The sequence below is a fragment of the Gouania willdenowi genome, chromosome 7 (genome assembly GCF_900634775.1).
Source record: "Gouania willdenowi chromosome 7, fGouWil2.1, whole genome shotgun sequence".
Lineage (NCBI taxonomy): Eukaryota > Metazoa > Chordata > Actinopteri > Blenniiformes > Gobiesocidae > Gouania > Gouania willdenowi.
Window position 1 is genome coordinate 12055249 of NC_041050.1, and position 19916 is coordinate 12075164.

General features: G+C 36.7%; 2 protein-coding genes across 4 annotated transcripts in view; one reads left to right on the forward strand and one right to left on the reverse strand.

Annotated features, from left to right (window-relative positions):
• Nucleotides 1-12433, reverse strand: LOC114466965 (ceramide synthase 5-like). The gene is made up of 10 exons (XM_028452844.1): nt 12057-12433; nt 10830-10932; nt 8417-8547; nt 6989-7046; nt 6804-6854; nt 5313-5405; nt 4396-4524; nt 3480-3586; nt 2379-2535; nt 1-562 (listed from the first exon to the last, which is right to left on the reverse strand). Exons 1-10 carry the CDS (start codon nt 12230-12232, stop codon nt 446-448), a joined length of 1122 nt encoding a protein of 373 aa, XP_028308645.1. The 5' UTR covers nt 12233-12433; the 3' UTR covers nt 1-445.
• slmapb (sarcolemma associated protein b) overlaps nt 12366-19916 on the forward strand; it is a 17605-nt gene continuing 10054 nt past the window's right edge. For 2 of the 3 annotated variants that reach the window (XM_028452841.1, XM_028452842.1), the window contains exons 1-2: nt 12366-12616; nt 16706-16765. In XM_028452841.1, the coding sequence (XP_028308642.1) occupies nt 12598-12616; nt 16706-16765 (79 nt within the window). In that variant the 5' untranslated portion in view covers nt 12366-12597. Of the gene's footprint in view, nt 12617-16357; nt 16461-16705; nt 16766-19916 lie in introns of those variants that run through there. The other variant, XM_028452843.1, reaches the window with a different exon arrangement.

Here is a 19916-nt window from a genome sequence, read left to right on the forward strand (position 1 = left end):
TTAGTTAATGACATTTCAACGGTTATTTTATTCATCCTGAATCTGAAACATTCTCCACTTCAAGCTCATCATACACAATGAATGTACAGACTTGCAAAATGAAATATTTGGATTTTTCCTATTTCATTTTTGGCAATTCAAAATGATCAAATGTAAAAAAAAAAAAGAAAAAAAAAAAAACGGATTTGGTCACAAAAAAATGCAGCGATTTGTGATACAAAAACAGTATTTACATAGAAATGCATTAACAGCGAAAACAAAAATGTATTTTTTTTTCATTCAAACAACTTGGAAAAACAAAAACACAATCCTCAAAGTGCCAACAGACCTGACACATGTTTTGTCCACGCCTGTTAGAAACTGTACAGTCTGTATGTCACACTGAGAACACTCAAACATCTCTTTAAAATAAAAGGCACAACGGTATTAAAAGTCCTCTCTGAGCTCAATGGTCGTGTGGCTCTCCATTCAGACTCTTGTTGTGGTTGTTGTCTTTAGACTTCAGGGACTGATTGAGCTCATCTGAGCTGCTGTCTATGTCACTGCGCTCATCTTTGGACACCTAGGAATCAAAACCAAAAGGTTAGACAATTTACTCAACACATCACATCACATCAAATAGTTTTTACACAGTGAGAGGAAACCAAAACACTTGTAGAAAACAGGGTTTTTTCTTTTCTGTTCTGTTTGAGACCCAAAACAGAACATTGAGCAACTTGCAGCCAGGAACACAAACATAATCCTACATTAAAAAAATACTAACACAACAATTATAAAAACGCATGCATCACAACTAATTCATTTGTGCTGAAAGGTAATTAAATGGAAATGTGCATTACCAAATTGCACAACAGATGACTTTTTAAAAACACAAAGCATAGTATAAAGATTAGTTTGCACCATTTTAATGTCTATGGACATATTTTTGGCTATTTGAACAAACAAACTATACATTTAAAACTAATGATGGCGCTAAATGGCAAAATGTCGATCTTAAATCTCCAGCCTTCATTCACCATGCAACATGGATGAAGAAGTGTCGCTTAGCAATAAACTCCAGTGGTAATACAACAAGCTGAGCAACAAAAAATAAATCCCCAACCCTTTGGTTCTCAAACTGGTGTGAAACAAAATCATCATCAACAATAAAAGTTGTAGTGTTAAGTAGTTTGCAGGAAATAATGACTTGCAAAACTCTGTATAATTTAGCTTTCCAATGCAAACATTATTAAAATAAGTTGTTTAAATGTTTTTTCTTTCAAATCAGTTTGTCTCAGGATCATCTTAAAGCCTAACTCCTGCTAACAAGTTACTCAGCTAAAACAAGAGTAACTCGGTTTTTTTTCCTCATCTGAAGACCTTGAGTTTTGTTGACTAATGCATTTTAATTAGGTTGAATGACAACTTGTGAGGGACTTTAAAGCAGGGTACACATCATTTTCCCATTGCCCGATCAAAGCAGGGAAACGCCTGATCAACTTACGTCTTATAAGAAAATTATGCTGCGGTCTAATCTGTGTTAAGATATTAAACTTTTTAATACTCTTCGTGTGTGTGTGTGTGTGTTGGGAAAAGCCGAGGACTCCCAACTCCTGACATTGTGATTTATGATGTGGAATGGAATGTAGCCAATCAAGAAGCGAGCTGACTGAGAAACACGTGATGCTGCGTTCCAGGTGACTCGGACATCTGCGTTTCCGAATTGCAAAATCCGATTTCGGAGCTCAACTTAGTTCAGTGGCAGCATGTCAAAATATCTCAAACATGGCTGACTGATATATTAATAGTCTTTTTTTCCCTGACTATCAATTGTCAGGAAATTGATAGCCTTCAGGTGGTGTTCCAAGTCACTTTTCAAAGTAGGAGGTTAGAAATTCCAGTGTTACAAGTGTCTTTGAACGCAGCATTAGAACATGTTTGAACAGTAACACGAACAAGATTTCTGGCTTGAAAGGAAGTTCAGCGGTGGGACGGAGTCGTAATGTTTGAGCACACACGGTACAATTCAAATTGTTCTATGATGGATTTTTTATCCTCGTGTGAGATCTGGGCCTGATAAAATGTATTCTACAGAATTACAAAGTCCTTATGTGTGCACCCATGTTAATGTTTACGGTTTCTCCTCAAAGTTTAGGTCAGTTGTCCCAAAAGTTTGAGAAACTTTCCTTACAACTAAGTAAAACGTGTATAATCCAGGAGTGTCAATCTCATTTTAGTTCAAGGACCAAATACAGACCAGTTGGATTACTGGTTTCCAGTTGGTGGAATAATTTGAGAAAAATTACAGGATTTGGGGATTTTGTAATTTACAGTGATTCATGTTTTTGCCTGGAGTTTGACACACATGTGGTATAATAACCTCCTAAACCAAAGCTCACCTTTCCCTTGAAAATAGCTTTGATTGCGATGCGTGCGATGAGGTAGAACCAGATAATGTGAAGGGTCTGCAAGACCAGCAGCAAACCATTTAACAGCCACCAGGCCTGATATGGCCCGATGATTTCCCAGCTCTCAAGCAGAACACTGCGAACGATCCTGCAACAAAGCCATGCAATAGTGTGAGTGTTACTTGTAGTGTTTATCTTTTACTGAAAAACACAACTTCACTAGGCTTGGGCGGTATCCACATTTTGATACCGTTATACCGCCTCCCTATTTTACCGCGGTATATGCTATTACCGTGACTAATTAAAAAATATGACGTAAGGCTCAGGGTGCGTTCACATCGGACGCGACTGTGTGTGTCTGTCTGTCTGTCTGCAGAGCCGAGTGACAGCGGAGAGGACTGATTGCTTCTTTTCCTTCTTCCCCAGCCGTATGTTTACAGCTCTTATCATTAACAGTGCCGCTTTTACGGTTTAAATGATCAACTTACGGAGTTACGAAAGGATGAGTTCATTCAGAATGTAGGCTTGTTCGAGGAGTTAAAGCTGCAGTTCGTAGAATCCTCTCTCCGCTCTGTTTTTAAACCAAAACTGAACCTCCCTTACCGGTATATTTTCTGAACGCTCTCAGCGACTTTTTTCTCAATATAGACAAGTGACAAATGTATGGACTTTATCTTGTGTTATTGGAGATTTTCTGGTTTTCATGAATGCACGTAGTACTGTAGATACTGTCCTGATCAGCTGCTGCTGCCATCAGTTCCTCCCCGCCACAAGCACACACAGACGCGACTGTGATCCCTGTTGACTGGCGCTCTGAGTGAACCATCACTCCGCTTCCAGACTATAGAATTAATCACCCTTGAAAAAGCTTTACTTGGTTTGCACACATCTGTTCTCACTCTCTCTCTGACACCTGTGTGTGTGTGGCAAACCCAGCGCAGTCACGGGGAAGTGCACTGCACTTTTTTTAATTTTTTATGATGGTATTGAAACTGAAACCATGGCTATTTTTATGACTCTGCGGTATAAGGTATTACCACCCAAGCCTAAACTTCACTGAGCATTCTCATCAATACAGTGTGTTTTTCACACCAGAATGGATAGATGATGAGTCGAGCGATGAAAAAACTAATGCTGAACACCACGAACATGCCGTCACAAAGCTTCTGGTACTTGGCGTAGTTGGCCAGCTTGGCTGCCTTGAGGAGAAAAGAAAAAAAGGAAATGAGCATCCACAGCAGTGAACACTGGGGCGCATCAAACCCTGCAATGTTTTAAAATCAATCTGTCCTTAGTCTAATTACATATGTTCCAATGACCAAAATAGGAAGCCTTGCAAAAAATTTGGTATATTAATTCATATTTATGGGGTACACCTCAAGGTTGATTATTTTTCATGTGTTAATATAGCATTTGTTTTTTGTTGCTGGAAACAATTACATATTTTGCTTTGGATAATGAAGCCTATTAAATAACTTCTTAAAACGTACTTTTATTGGAGAGCCTTCCCTGATTTTTAGTAACTTCTAACTTGTTTTTATGTTTCTAATTTTTAAACTGTTTTGATCTCTGACCTAAACTTTATAACTTTTATTTTCTAATGTATAGCTGCCTTTGGAAAACACTTTGTAACATGTATTTTGAAAAGTGCTATAAAAATAAAGTTAATTTAGTTTATTATAAGGCCATATTGACACATTTACACAATTAGCATAATGAATTGGTCATTTATCATTTCTGTTTTGTTATGTTCGTCAGGAAAACAACAAAATAATGCATATTTTCTGTTGTTATTGTGTGGTTTTTGTTTGTTTTTTGTTCCCACTGGCTTGGTGGACCCCAGAAACAATGATAGAATTAGCTAATATTTTGCCTGGTTCTCTTTTTTTTGGTATTGGAACAAATTTTTAAAATGCGTGCATGGTTTGATGCACCCTAGTAAACACACTATTGTACTGATGCCGCATTACAGTGACATCTTGTCACATCCAAATACAGAAGATTTTACCTCGAGGAAGATGTCTGACGCATCGTGCACACACAGCACCAAAGTGCCGGCTCTCAGCATGTTGTTTGCATATGAGAAGGTGATGAGGAGTATGGTGGCCATGTGGTGGACAAACATAATCATGAAATCCTGGCATTGGTGAAAAAAAAAAAAGAAAATTGACAGATATAAGAAAAGAGTTAACTTCAACTGCAAAACAAATTTTCAAAAATCACAATCTTCACAATTCTCTATTCTTTAATATTTCTTACTCTGCACAGAGGGGAAGCTTTATGATGACTAACCTACTAGAGGCAAAAAAAAAGGAAATCTGCTGGCTTCTCTTGCACAATGAAAAAGCAAACACCTTCTCCTCTGGTTCATAAAAGCAGTCCATACTCATCAGTGTCAAAGCATTTTATCGTTTAACCTGTTTAGCCAGAGCTTAAAATCCAAAAGAACTCCCTGCGTGATGGCAAACATTTGTCACGCCTTTGCAAAACACATGGTGAAAGAATCTAAAGCCAAAGTAAAAACGACTAAAGATAATTAAAAAAAAAACCTAATAAAAAAGTGTCTTTCATAGAACAGAATAAACCTTTATTGATCCCCAGAGGGGTAATTCACACGTTGCACCAACACAATAGAATAGCAGATAGTAAAATAAATACCAACATAGGATAATAGTGCAAATATATAAATACTGTGGGACAGACATACATTTGAAACATAAATAAATAAATCATAAAAAAAATAAAAATCTATAATTAGGAAAAATAAAATACAAAAACAAGCAACAACAATGGCAAAATAATGTAAATGAAGGAATATGGTTGGTTTGGGGGGGGGGGGGGGTATCAGAGTTGTGACAGTTATTTAGTTGAACAGTATTTGGTTTTTATTTCGGTTAGTGCAAAAAGAAATATTTGCTGACTCACCTTTCTCTGAATATCAATGAACTGGGAAAACATCAGCGACCAATAAAAAGCCAGCTCAGCCACATAGTAGTTGTACTGCTCGGGGCTCAGAGGCTTTAGGAGGGAAAGAAAGAGAGAAAAATGTAGCCACGCAGCACACGTCAGAACTGATCAATCACAGCCAGACACAGAAACTCCTGCATTAATCAGCACATTTCCATGAGTGCGTTTGTTTGTATCCATCTATCAGTTCCATGATAATACTACATTTACAAAACAAGTATAATATTGATTCAATAAAATACATACACAGGGAGGAGACTGATGCATCACATGCAAATGTTCCATGATGCACACATACTGTAACTGTATTACACAGCACTGCTGGGTACTGTTTGGCAGTCTGGTTTGTTGTAAAAGCTCAACATCAATCCTGATTTGTACAATTAAGAAACAATTTGCAGAGTAAACCAATAAAGCTAAAGCTTATACATCAGAAAAATTACATTCTTAATGGCATATTTACTGAGGCATATCACTCTTTTAGATGGTGCACGTTGTAACGTAATGATTTTATAATGATATTTGACATTAAACAAAGAATAATCGGTCTGAATGTAAAATATTTTGTTGTCAAATGCAATGAGGTTTACTGGTGTTTTGGGGTCAACTGGTATCTCTTAAATGAATTCTGCAGTTAAAATGAGGCACCTTGGAATGCCAGGCACTCATCGTTACGTTTACTCATGTTTTACCAAAAGATTCTCCTCAGATTGAGCACAATGTTACTTTATGAACAACTATATGGTGGTTCAGAAAACTTTACTATAAAAATAAGTACACTAATTCCCAAACAGAATTTTTCTGCAGAATATAAATATATTTGGGTATGAAGTAGTGTTGCGTATTGATCCTGGTCCAACTCTTCACATTTTAGTCAAAGTATTTCAATTTGTCATATTTTGTTGTAAAATGTCAGAGTGACTACCCTCAATGGGTTGAAACTCAGCTATCGAAATGCAATTTTGCAAGTGGCTGAGAACAAGATTCTGTGACGTCATTGGATCATCGTGCGTCTCAAACAAGCACTGTCGGCCCCGCCCCTTTTATAAAAACTAGCACCTGTTCACTCTGCAATCTGTGGTGAGTAAATTGGATTGAGATAATTGCAAATAGTATCTTATTATGATAACATTGCAGCAAACAAGCACAGACCAGGATAAAGCTAAATCTAATTTTGATTGTCCTTGTACTCTGCTGTTCAGAAGGGGGTTTTTTTTAACAGTATGTGACTGTGTCATATATTAATAGCAGGTAAAGCAGCTATCCACAACGTCGCTTTGTGTGGGAAACAGATATAACAATACGGGAAAAATGAGGCCACAATGTCCAAAATGCGCTTTACTCTTCACCACTTTTCTTAAGTTAAGTTGCTCTCTTTGGGTTGATGCAAAGTCTATTTGCATTCACATTGCATGCAAACCACATTAAACCACATTGAAAAGTACAAACCTGAAAGGGGTAGTTGTGCCAACACTGCCTCGTGTCCCACATCCAAGGAGACTGACAAAAAGAAGACAAATACTCACAATTTAAATGTATTCACACTTTCCTCATTATTACCATAACTTTCCAGTTTGTGTGAATTGTTTTATTTTTTTTTAATAAAAAAAAATAGGTGTGATGTTTAAACTTACCTCCCATAAATGGCAAATTCCATACATAAAAATTGTCAGGTAAAATGTAAATCTCCACCTGAAAACAAAGAGAAGCTTAAGACATACAAACATGACACACATTCTTGAAACATTAAACAGCAAAACGACTGTGAATGGATTTTTTTTACATGTCTACTGTCTTCAGGTTTGCGTAGCCCCAAGATGCACAGTGGGTAATAAATGATTTGTCACTAGTGATGGTGAAACCTGAGTCAGATTTCACCTCAACTTGAGTGACATTAAAGTCTTGTCAACCATTAAAAGGAGCTCATAAAAAGCTCCTGAGATCATTAACATGAACTAGAAATTGTGCCAAGACAGAAGTAGACCTTACCATGAGGAAGGACTTTGATTTTGCCAGGGAAGTATCCGTTAAACAATTACTATTTTTCTGAATACTAATATAAGTCCTCTGCTAGTCACGCAAATGACAAATCTCATACACACACGAAAAGACAGCTTTTTATTTCCATTTTTGTTTTATGTTGATGAAATTCAAGTGAAGTACTTAACAGATAATGACAACATTTTACCCAAAAATAGACCTTAAGCCATGGAATTTTCCATTAATATTATGAGGGGATCCGGATCAATATACTGATTCTGGATCAGTTAAAAAATAAAAATAAATAAATAAAAAAATCCTGTCTCTCATCATTGGCAAAATTTTAAGAAATCATTGACCAAACATTACGGAATTTGACTCAGTTATGTTGGGTTTGTTCGTGAATTATCCCACTGAGTTTTACCTGGACTGGATTTGGATTGTGCATTCCATCGCAAACGTTTTTGAAAAAACGTGGGGTACCAAATACATTTAGATATACTGTATAGCTTTTAATAGGAATAGAAATAAATAGAAAATATCCAGATAACTTTATATATCTGGCAAAGAAAATATGTAGCACTCAGTGAAAAGACTCGATCAAGTCATATTATTCAGAGAACAACAGTCAGCAACAGAAGATATGAGAAAAAAAACAGATCCATTATCAATGGATTACATACATTTTAACCTTAAATAAAAGAATATTTTACAATTGATAGAATAGATAAAAAAAAAAACCTTGAAAAATAACCTCAATAAAAACATTGCAGATGCAGGCCAATATAATCCAATATTGCTTTTTGCTGATATCGGACTGATATCTGATATCAATATCGGCCAAGGACACCCTTGGTGTTCACCTACAGTTACCCAAGAATAGAAGACAACGCTTTTATGATGCTACTTTAGACTTTTATATGGTTTGAGTCAGAGTTAGTCAATGCTTCTGTTTTTTTTTTTTTTTTTTTTTACAAATTTTGAATCAAGCACTTGCAACATATCAGCGTATCTAACGTTTGAGTCATTCATATTTAAAGCAGCCATCAGTGAAACAAACCATGAGCTTTGTCTTAACCTACATGCTCTCACAGAACTTTATCTGTGTACTCGGTCGGTCTTGGTTGCGACGAACCCGAAACCATCTCTGTATTTTCCGCACATCCCAGTCCAGCTGCTTAGCCAGTCCCTCTGTTTGCTTCATGTCGGGACACTGGGAGGGAGAGAACAGAAAAATTAACCAAAACGTGCATTTTCCTGAAGGTGTTTGCATTTGCAGCAACCAGGGTTGAGGTCAAATATAATTTTAATCGTAATTGTAATTGACTTTAGATAATTGACTTTGTAATTGTAATTGCCATGAAAATTCTATAGAAATTATCAGTTCTAATTTAACTCTGAACCATGATGTTACAGTTCTATACATATGTAGTCAACAATTATCAGAATATGTTTAATGTCACGCTTTCTCATATTTTACCATTGAAAGAAAATTTAAATCGAGGGGTATACTGACACCTGAAAACTGGAACAAGCCGGTCTTAAAAGGGATGGATGAATGGATGGCTATACTGACACATAAAAGCCTTAGACGCCCACACCAAAAATATTAAAACCTATATTTTCATTGATTAGGAAGTCTAACAAGGTAATCAATACATAGGAAAGAAATTAGATTATACATATTTATTTTAGTGTATTTTACGGCTGATTTAGGACCTGTTATCATAAGAGATGCTAACAGAAAGCTAACATAAGAGGAAGATTAACTTTTATTAGATTTTTTATTTCAGGCTCAGTAATTGTAATTAATTGTAACTGAACTTCAGTAATTGAGAACGCAACAGTAAATGACGTTCTGAGGATAAAAAAAATAATTAGAATTGAATTGTAATTGTACCTGAAAAAGGTAATTGACCCCAACCCTGGTGTGGGCCACATAATCAACATTCATGTCAGTCTTTAGGGCCTATGCTATGAAGCTAGATAATTATATCCTGGATTAATCTCCATTACCTGGCTTCACCAAACTAAACATATCCTGTCAAAGAGACACTGTCTTACGACAGTCGATCACAACGCGCTAATTTAAGCCAGGGTACGTGTACGTTCACATAAAAGGGGTGGAGATTGCAGCGTCTGACCAATCAATGGAGAAAACTGGCAGAGCAACCTTTTTTTATTTTTTAAATGGAGAAACAGCTTATAATCTTACACAAATATAATGAATATAAATCCATGTTGACAGTGAAGAGCAACAGTGTTAGTGCAGCGTGCATCAGGAAAGAATGCTGGCAGTGAATTGCTGACTCTGTGAAAAGCATGAGATTATTTATGATATTAATTGATTAGATAGGATGATAAACAGACAGCGCTCTGATCCGTTTCCCTTTATTATCTCTTGCACATACACTTTGCACTGATACATTTTATTCTCACTGCTTATCCAACCGTTTTTGTGATGGCTAAAATGCAACATAATCTTGTTCTGCAGTGCATCTCTGACGTTATGTTGAATGACAATAAAGTAATCTATCTATTTTATAGATCAGTCCATCAAATGTAAATCTATATCTTTCCTAAAGGATGTCATCGGTAAATGAAAGGATTGCATTTATCGTTATTAATCTTCTTTCCTAAACGCAGCTGTCAGATCTGCACCAATCAGGATCTTCTAAAAATGGGCAGGTCATTTTCTAAGAGATCTGATTGGTCAGGAGGCGGGGTTTTAACACTCGCTAACATTCTAGCCAGAACAAAACCTACTCCCGACCAGGCAAGCCGTTCAGCCTAAGTTACCACAGAGATTTAGCTCAGTAAAACGTTAGCAAGCGTCTTAGTCCAGCAGACACTGATTAAATCCTGGGCGTTAGCACGATAAGAGGTCATCTCACTTCGAAACATAGGCCCTTAGCGTAATGACCAATCTGGACAAATAGATTGGGAAGAACTAAAAAGTTGGTGTGTTTTCATTGTCTTTTTGTGTGGTTTTGTTGTGGTTTTGCGTGCTTTTGTACTTTTGGAGTCATTTTGTGTTTTTTTTCTGTCGTTTTAGGAATTATCATCGTCATTTTCTGAATTTCTGTTGTTTTTTGTGTGTAATTTTCCATCATTTTGTGTAATTTTGTACATCTTTGGAGTCACTTTGTACATACTTTGTTATAATTTTGTGTTTTATGAGCCCTTTTTTGTATTTTGGGATTTTTTTTGTCGTTACTTTGTGTACTTTTGTTGACAGTTGTACAATTTGCCATTATGTGTATTGTGTTGGGCTACAAATTCTTTCGATCCTCTTGAATTACGATTTTTAGGGCATTTATTTTAACCGTGATTGAACACGGGTAACTGAAAATGTAATTATAACTAACAAATATAATTGACCACAACCCATGCAGCTACTGAATCCATCACTACACCCGAGGAGATGCTTTCATGTGTGAACCTCACGGATCACTGGGTGTACTGGACTAGATGTATAACATGAGCTGCATGTACCGTTTTGGACTGATAAAGCCTCTCCAGGACAGCATTGGGTTGAGCTTGCCGGGGCACTCCCTCGTGAATCTGAAGTATGTGGGCGCAGGGTTTGGCCACTAGCCTGTGTACACACAGACAGAGGGGCAAAAAGGAGAGGGTGGGGACACAAAGAGGGTGGGGACACAGAAAGGGTGTGGTTTTTAGGCCATTTAGTAGAAACATCCAAGCATACACTGATTTGAAGAGAGAAAGAGGACAACGTGGAACCAATGCACTACAGACCCATTATTACTGTGGTTTTAGATGACCGGGGAAGTTTACTTTCCCATTTCTCGGCCTGTTTGTCTAAGACAGACAGACAGAGAGTATAATGGTAGCTAGAGGTGAACTAAGAAAGCAGGAATCCTGGGGAATGTTGCACCTTGTCTAAACAGTGAGATGATGACTCGTCATGTGAGGGTGTAGGACACAGAGAACAGTAGAAATGTGATAGTCACACTAGGATCACCTGGTGGGGCCGACCTCTGCACACAACCATGGATTACTTGCATGTCAGGTAAACAAAACAGTGATTTGTGGGAACTTCCAGAGCAGGACTGAACATTAAACAAGCGGTCATGCATAGCTCCTTAAAAGTCCTGAAAATATTAAAGACCCTGCTTTGCTACATTTCTTTCCACACAGAGTTCGACTGGTTTCAAAAGCCTGAAATACAGGTCACAGAAGACATAATGTTATATTACTACGAGTGATCAGAGGGAGGAATTTGGCCTTTTTCATGTGAAACCACCTCAAGGGAAAAAAGGGTGGTTTCACAGGAGGGAAACGTGTATTTTTAAGGCTGTAGGGCCTTTTTTTTTTTTTTTTTTTGTTAAAGTGAATTTCTACCTCTTAGGAATGCTGACACTACATAACAGAGACACAAGGTAATTGTTGGCCTCGTGTTTTCTGGTTGTAAAAAGAAGAGGACTATAATTACCTGTCACATGCTAAAACATGTGACAAGTTTGTAAAACAGTAACTCATCAAGTTTTCTAATAACTCTTCAAAAGTGCCTGTAAAAGTTTGCAGATTTCTGGCTTTCGTGTTTTTTCAGTCCACAAACCATGTAAACTTCGTCTGGTCATGTTTGACTTTTTTTTTTTTTTTTTTTTTTTTTCCTAGCCGCAGCAGTTCCGCATTTTTCCTGAAGATGAGCACAGGAAGTAGAAACTGCACTATCAACATAATAAAGGTTATATTTACCTTTCAAAGATCTGTCTGAGAACATAGATCCCCACAGCCAGCGGCAGGGCGTACAGCATATGTCCCAGCCGGGGATATTCCACACCTGGCGGTGGATGCTCCAGGTCCGCCCACGAAACATTCTCTGGAAGCCAGAATCTCTCGCTCCAAATCCAGGCTAAAACCGAGGACGTCATTTAAAGCCAAACAGGAGCTCCTGGAGCCGCTTAAAGTGAAGTAAACAGGAGGAAGTCACTCCTCACATGTGGCGGTGCTCGTCCCCGCCTCTTCCCCGCTGTGCAACACTAACACAAGTCAGCATCCGTCCCTGGTTGTGGATAAACTGTTGAATGTAGAGCTAAAAGTTTTGACACGTAGGGCTGGGCAGGCCGTGCTCAAAAGGGAAACACCCACTGGTCCCTGAACGCACCACCTTCCAGCAGCTCCAACAGGAGGACGAGGCCGTAGTGAGCGGTTAAAGGCCGACGCCAGCAGACGCCAATTGCTCATAAATATCCTTTAATGAGCCCAAGCTGATAAAGGGACCATAACTTTTTTCGACATGTCGGAGTCTTATGAGGGTAAGATAAGACTATTTGTGTGTTTTGGGCCACTTTTTATGCAATTGTTTGAGCTAATTAATTGAAAGCATCCTACGCACCACGATATACCACAAATAAGTAACGTTTGCATACATTTTCACTGTTTTAAAATAAACAATATAAAAACTTATAAAATTAATCTGCTTTTTATGGAGGTAAATTTGTGTCTTTATCATTCAATCCAAAAACTTTATTTAATTTATTTTTTTATTTTTTTATTTTTTTATTTTAGGAGAAAAAAAAAAAATCTTCAAACGCTAATAAATATTTGACAGTAAAAAAAAATTGCATTTCATCACAATTGTATTTGATTGAAAATATTTTTTTTGATGGAAATGATTTTTTGGATTGAATGTTAGTGTCCAACCCCTAATATAGCCAAAAAATAAATAAAAAAAAAATATCTTAATAAATAAAAAAAATATAAAAAATCTGACTCGCTTTAATCAAAAAATCCTTGTCAATCCAAGAAAAAAAGGGTTCAAATGCAGTGTTTGAGTTTCAAATATATATTTACAGCTGAAGACAACTTGTTTGTTTACAGTCAAATAAAAAAAGGCTTTAAATGCAAATTACATTTTTTTTTTGGGAGGGGGATGAATAATAAAGAAACAAATGCAAATGTCCTACCCATAATATGGCCCAAATACCACAAAGTTTACCAGAATATAAAAAAAAAAGAAAAATGTTTTTGAAAAATCAACTTCAATCGAAAATAAATTTTCAATCCAAAAAAGTTTTCAGATGCCAAAAGTCAAATATGTGTTGGCATTTGAACACTTTTTTTTTTTTTTATTAGATTGATAAGGTGTTTTCGATGTAATATAAGACAAATCTACCTCCACACCTCATGAACAAGTGCCAGACGAGATTAAACACAGACTAATTTATGTTCAGCGTCCTTACATATTAACCCAAACAAGTTTAATTTAGTTTTAAAATTCAGATTGTTTAGAAACTGCAGCTTGAACCTTACCAATGAAAGATGACTTAATAAAACAACAACTTGTTGTGGCGGTAACTGGTAATGTAACCTGTTTCTTTGGTCAAAGTCAACTCAAAGAGTAATTTTTAAGAATGCTCAGCAGGGAGAGAGCAAAAATATGAACAGACATAAGTAAAATGACATATACTTGTGTAAAAATATGCTTTGTTAAAAGGTTTCTGCCCAAATAGCATGGGGAAAAGAAATACAATTACATGACATCTACATTTTCTGTCCAAATATACATGTTATATAAAGTACATTTCTTATATATGGACTCACTTTGAATAAAAAATGACATCAAAACATTACTTATCTGTAGGTTATCCTGTTATTTAAGTGTCAAAATATCATGTGGCGCTGTTCGGACACAACAGCTGTTTCACAATCATGTTTAGAAATTATTCAAATTTGTATTCTGCCTTATTTGGCATGGTTTCCTAATTATTTTGTAGTCTGGTATTTTTCAAAGCATTTCAGTTTTTTTAATCATAATATTCATGTACATTTTGTCCAATGATGCACATTTTATGAAATATAATGTGGTGGAAATCCTTATACGTCATTGATGACTAATAAATATTGAATAAAACCTTGAAAATAAACAAGTAAAACATCGTCTTGGGGTATTATATAATTTTTACACAATTTAGTTACAGACTCTTGGCTATGAAACACTAGTTTTTAGTGACAATGTTGTTTTTTCAAATTAAAATTCAGAATGCATTGTAATGTTTACTACCAAATGTAACCTCTGACCTTTGATCGTTGTTTGACGTGATTCTGTATCCTGCGTCAACTGTTGCATTCATATATCGACCTTTAAATGTGTGGTTCAGTAACCTTTTGATGGATTGTCCTCTTTATCTGTCTGGGACCACATTAGTTATAACATCACGTACCTAACAGTATCAGGGACAGCTGATAAGTTATGTTATTAGAGGACACTGGCATATTTTTTTGAATACTGCCCTCTGCTGTTTGTTACTTTCAAATCCTTTGAGATGAAGTTGCAATTTTATGCCCTATTCTTACCGTATAACGTCAATGTAGGCATTTTTAAAAATCACTGTAGCATTAACTTATTTTTTCCATAAGCCTATTCTATGGATAATGTGAGTAGTGTGTATTTAAAAACAGATTCGGAGGATTTTAGCAGAATTAAAATAGATTAGAATCAACCTTTATTGATCCCTACACGCTGCAGCAACGCTATAGAATAGCAAAAGTAAACAGTAAGAACAAAAATAAATACCAACATATGCTAATAGTGCAAATATACAACTGTGAGGCAGACATAAATTGGAAAAAGATAAAAACATAAAATTTGAAACCAAACAATAACGGCATAAACAACACAACAATGTACAAATGACGAATTATTGAAATGTGTCCAAAATTCTTGTGTTGATGCAATATGCACTATGGTTCCACAATTAATCAAATTTTAATCATGATCACGATTTTGGTTACAACAATTAAATTAACGTGATCGTTGGCAGTATTTACATTTAAAATAAGGCTCTGCACTCTGTATTGGTGTATTTATTCAGTTAGCCTTTGGTGCATTTTAAATTGAGTTCATTTTTAAAAAATTATAATTTAATTTTAGAGTTTAATTTTTCACTTTAAACTGTACACATATTGTTTGTTTAAAAGTAGTGCACTAAAAACACAGATTTTTCTCTAATACAGTATGATAAATAATTGTGATTACAATATCGATCAAAGTAATTGGGATTATCATTTTGGCCATAATCGTGCAGCCCTAATATGCACTACTTATTAACCATCCATTTCATACCAATTTCTCACTGTATCCTGTTTATGCTACACCGTCACCCTTCCATTGGAGTGACACATTCAAAGCAGAGTCCAGTCCAGTGAGCATGTGTTGACAGTTTTTATATTCAACTTTTTTTTTTCTGTAATTTTGATGCAACTTTGTAGGAACCTTACAATTCTATTTTTTGACTGAGCATGTTCCTTTGGCAAAGATCTTTTTAACTATTTTTTTATGTTGTGTGTAAATTTATGGCAACTTTCTCCACCCTATAAACAAAGGCAAGAATATTTTTGTTTGAGTAGTTGAGGGGATCAAGTTCAATTTGAGTTTTCCAGTGCCAAAATCTACACAGTAATATAAGGGCACATGTAACTAATAAAATTAAAAAAAAACTTTATTTAATGATACATTTCCACATGAGCAAGCATAGATGATGAAGTGAAGTGTTTTATTTGATTGAAAATAGGAAGAAAAACATCTAGCTCTAACCTTAGTGGCCATTATCATAGGCAAAAACAAATGTTATACTCACAAAAAACAGACATAGCTCAGTTTACATATTAATGACATATTCAGCCCAGTTCACATGTCCGTTTTCACAGCAGTACCAATTGTGTAGAGAGCAGCTCAGCCCTGTGAACAAACCCCTCTGTGTCAGTATGCAGCTGCAGCCTCCGCGATGCCCGACTCAGATGCGTGACCTAGTGTGGTGGGTCTGATCACTGCCACCACCACGCAGGGGGAAGAAAACATTTATTTGAGGACATTCCGCCAACCTCCCCCAGCAGTAGCACGTATTCCATGCTTTACATATTTCACTGTTTACTCCAATCACCTTTTTTTGTGGTCAGTGGCTTCAGTTCAAGGCTGCAAGGAGGTCTGGTACATGGTGTAGATCATCCCATTAGAGCCTCTCCCTCCCTTTTTAGTAATATGGACTATTCCAGTTCACGTCTGAAAAAAAAAAAAAGCTTGATAGTTGGAGAATAGTTCTTCATGTCAGGGACTGCTGCTGTAGCACCAAGGGTTGTGTAGCTCCAGGATCAGCCAAGGTAATTATTGTTGGCAAAGTTTTTCAGTTTTTTACTATTAATCTTTTCTGTGACCTGTAGCATCTTTTTGAAAATGTCTGATTTTAAATGTGATGTATTTATTTTTTCTTCTATTTAATGGGAAAATATAAATAATGGTAGAAAGAACGTAACCCCAACTTATCAAAGGAAATCCTAATCAAAGCTTGGGCAAGTATTTTTATATTTGTATTAACACGTTGTATGCTTGTGCTCTTCTTTTCCAGATCTACAGATGGATCAGAAAGAGCTGAGTGTTCCTGTAAATAACCTGCCAGTGATAGAAGGTAACGCACTGACAAATCCCAATATTAACGGAAAGGATTTGAGGATTGTGTGTTGTTTATTCTTCAACTGGCTCAGACTCAAACAGACGGCTACATTGCATGTCTCAGTGAGTCAAAGCTAAAGTGTGTGTTTGGACCGGAAAGGACAGCTGAGTGCGTTTAGAGCTGCACTTGGCCTTGTTTTAAAGGCTGACTCCCTTGATGACAATGGGCCTATTACAAGATGGAGTCTGAGTGCACTAGAGACGCATCAGCTGACTAATGCATGTTAGCGCTGACATTTGGGGTGACCAGTTATACAACATGTCCTGGAAAGAAAAGTACCATGTTCATGTTTATCCTCCTTTCATACGCTCAGCATTGAGCAGACATTCTTTGACGAAAACCTTCAGGCATGAGTTAACGAATCAATTTTGCATGATGAATGAATTTGTGATGCTGCGCTGCACGATTCACGGGCAGCACAAAGCAAACTGTGTCCTCACAGAGACAGTATCCATGTTTTCATATTTCCCCACACTCAATCATCATCAGAACACAGTGGTGAACCCGATTAACGGTTTCAGACATGCAGGGCCTCTGACGCTTAGGAAGGAGACTGTCACTTTGAATAAACAGGACTCTCACAGTGGGAATAAATGAGCTGTGATGGCTGGAGCCTTTAGCTGTAGCCTAAAAAAAGACTTTCTCCACACATTCTTTCCTACTGACCAGCGTAGCAAATATCAATGCCATAAGACCACTCCCTTATTGTCAGGTGTTGCTCTGTGTCACAGACAAAGTGGCTACAAATAACAGATGTTGCTAAAGATAACACATCACACTCCAATCTGAAATGCTCTCCGTCCCTCCCACTGCCTTCAGAGGGACATTCATCTTTCTCACACACACACACACACACACACACACACTCACACTCGTACAGGAAGCCCACTCACATTCTTGTCCTCACTCATCCATATGCATACATGAGGCAACCAGTCACAGGGCCGAGCGCTGCCCTCCTGTCCTATTGTCTGACACACAGCAGTACTGTCATGTTCTCAGAGGTGAAAGTAAAGCATTACAAGTACTGAAGTTACTGTAATTGAGTTTCTTTTATGGGTACTTGTACTTTTTTGAGTATATTTCTAAATCAGTAAATTTTACTTGTACTTAAAGGGGCAGTATTATGAAAAATTCACTTTATAATGGTTTTGCTACAGTGATATACATCCCTTTAGTCTCATTCAGAGGGCCATAGTTGAAAAAGTTCTGTTTCTTCCCTTGTTATTCCACATTTTGTAAAAAGTCAGCTCCAAACGGGCGAGTTGGATTTGTCTCGCGTTGTGACGTCACAACGTGGAAATTCCTCTTCCTGACAATCTTGGCTCCTCCTACCCTATAAGAATGTGAGCTCCTCACTGGTAAAACAATTGAACACTGGTTTAATATAGAATATACTTTGTCATAAATGTAAAGCTGCATACAGTACACAAAATTAGTTTTCTGCATTTAACCCCTCCCTGAGGAGCAGTGGGCAACCACGCTGTAGCACCCAACATCCCACAGTGATAGAACAGGGAGATTAGAACCAGTGAGCTTACAAGCCTGCTCCCTTAGCCACTAGTCCCTTTATTCCCAGATAATATATTTACATTCAGTATATAGATAATCCAAAGTGCTCACAACCGGTTCCCTTTTTAGTAATAGTTATACCGCCTCGTATTGCCTTTGAAGTGATCTGATGTGTTTGTGACCCAATGCGACAAAGCGGTTGGACAAAACAAATGATTATCACCTTGAATGATTACTATTCCTGTAATCGGTAAAGGAGAGGATCACAAGAAAGCGACGTAGCAGCTCCGGTGAGTGTTTGAAACAGATGACTGACTCTGCTGCTGATGTGATAACGCACACCGTTGAGCATTTGTCGGACTCACAATCATAATAGCCGCTTAAATAGCCATGTATTTGACAGTAATGGGCAGTTTTTTGGCTGAAAACAATAGCAAGAGTTTGCGGATAGCAAAAGAAAATCCCTTTGATGATCAGCTGTGGTGTGGCGTCAGCGTCTACAGACACTCGTGCATATGCATAAAGGCCCAAACAGCCTCATTTTAGAAGCGTCATTAAAGTGACTTTTTAGAGGGCTAAGACTCCAGAAAACAGGCAATTTTGGAAAATAAACCTCAAATACTATGTTGTTGGGGTTCTTAAAACAAATGGAGATGGGTGAAAAATGGCACGTTTTAAAAGAAGTAAAGTCATTCGTTACATTTCTACACCCAACTGTTACTGAGTAAATAATTTTTTTTTTAAAGTTTTAAAATGATCAACAAACAGTGTTAAACTACAAAAAATGAAATGAACCGACAACAATCAAATGCATCACATTATAGCCAACCAGCCAGATTAAATTATAATTAGAGTCTGAAAATTTTTTTTATTTTTAATTGATTTCATTGGTGTCATTTTATTTAAAAAAAGAATTGTATATTCGGTTAAACCTTTTATTTTATACAGATGCCTTTGTGGCAAGATTTATCATCAAAAATAAATGCGGGGGGGAGAAAGTAACTTGTATCTCTTACTTTGAGTACTATTTAATTAAGCTACTTTTTACTTGTTCTGCATGTTCTCCAGTCCCATGGTGCCAACTGTTGTTTCATTCTTTTAATTTTAGAAACGTGTATTAGCTCCATCTGATAGTCGTTTATGCATATTTGTGCTGTTAGATTATGTGAGATGTGATGACATGGTAAATTACGAGTCCTTTAATGGCGCACATACCTGACCTGCTGCAACTCTGCCAAATCATCTCTGCCAAAAAAAGCTCACTCTGGGATGAGGTCATCTTTTTTTTCAGACTGTGGGAGATTAGAGTACAAATAATATTTGTCAAACAGTATTTGTTCCTCTTGGAGACACAACCTTTAACCATCCTGCAAACTGTGGAAATCTCTACCCACACATCTAAAATTAGAGACTAGTGACAATGGACTCAAAAAATGTAAAATCCAACCAACAATCAATCAAAACAAGTGTTCACATTAATAGTTTTACCTGGTTTCTCACTTGTCTGCCCTTTGACTAATGACTGTATATAACTTTGAATATTGCTTTTCTTTTTGTAATGTTTTGTACAGTACATATTTCCTCCTTACTTTCT

Bases quoted from the DNA above. Each gene is read 5' to 3' on its own strand.
- LOC114466965 (XM_028452844.1), bottom strand. From the start codon at position 12,232: ATGACGTCCTCGGTTTTAGCCTGGATTTGGAGCGAGAGATTCTGGCTT. The intron at 10,933-12,056 runs GTAAATATAACC...GTGTGTACACAG, and splicing joins CTCAGACAGATCTTTGAAAG to GCTAGTGGCCAAACCCTGCG. The intron at 4,525-5,312 runs GTGAGTCAGCAA...CACCAATGCCAG, and splicing joins TCATTGATATTCAGAGAAAG to GATTTCATGATTATGTTTGT.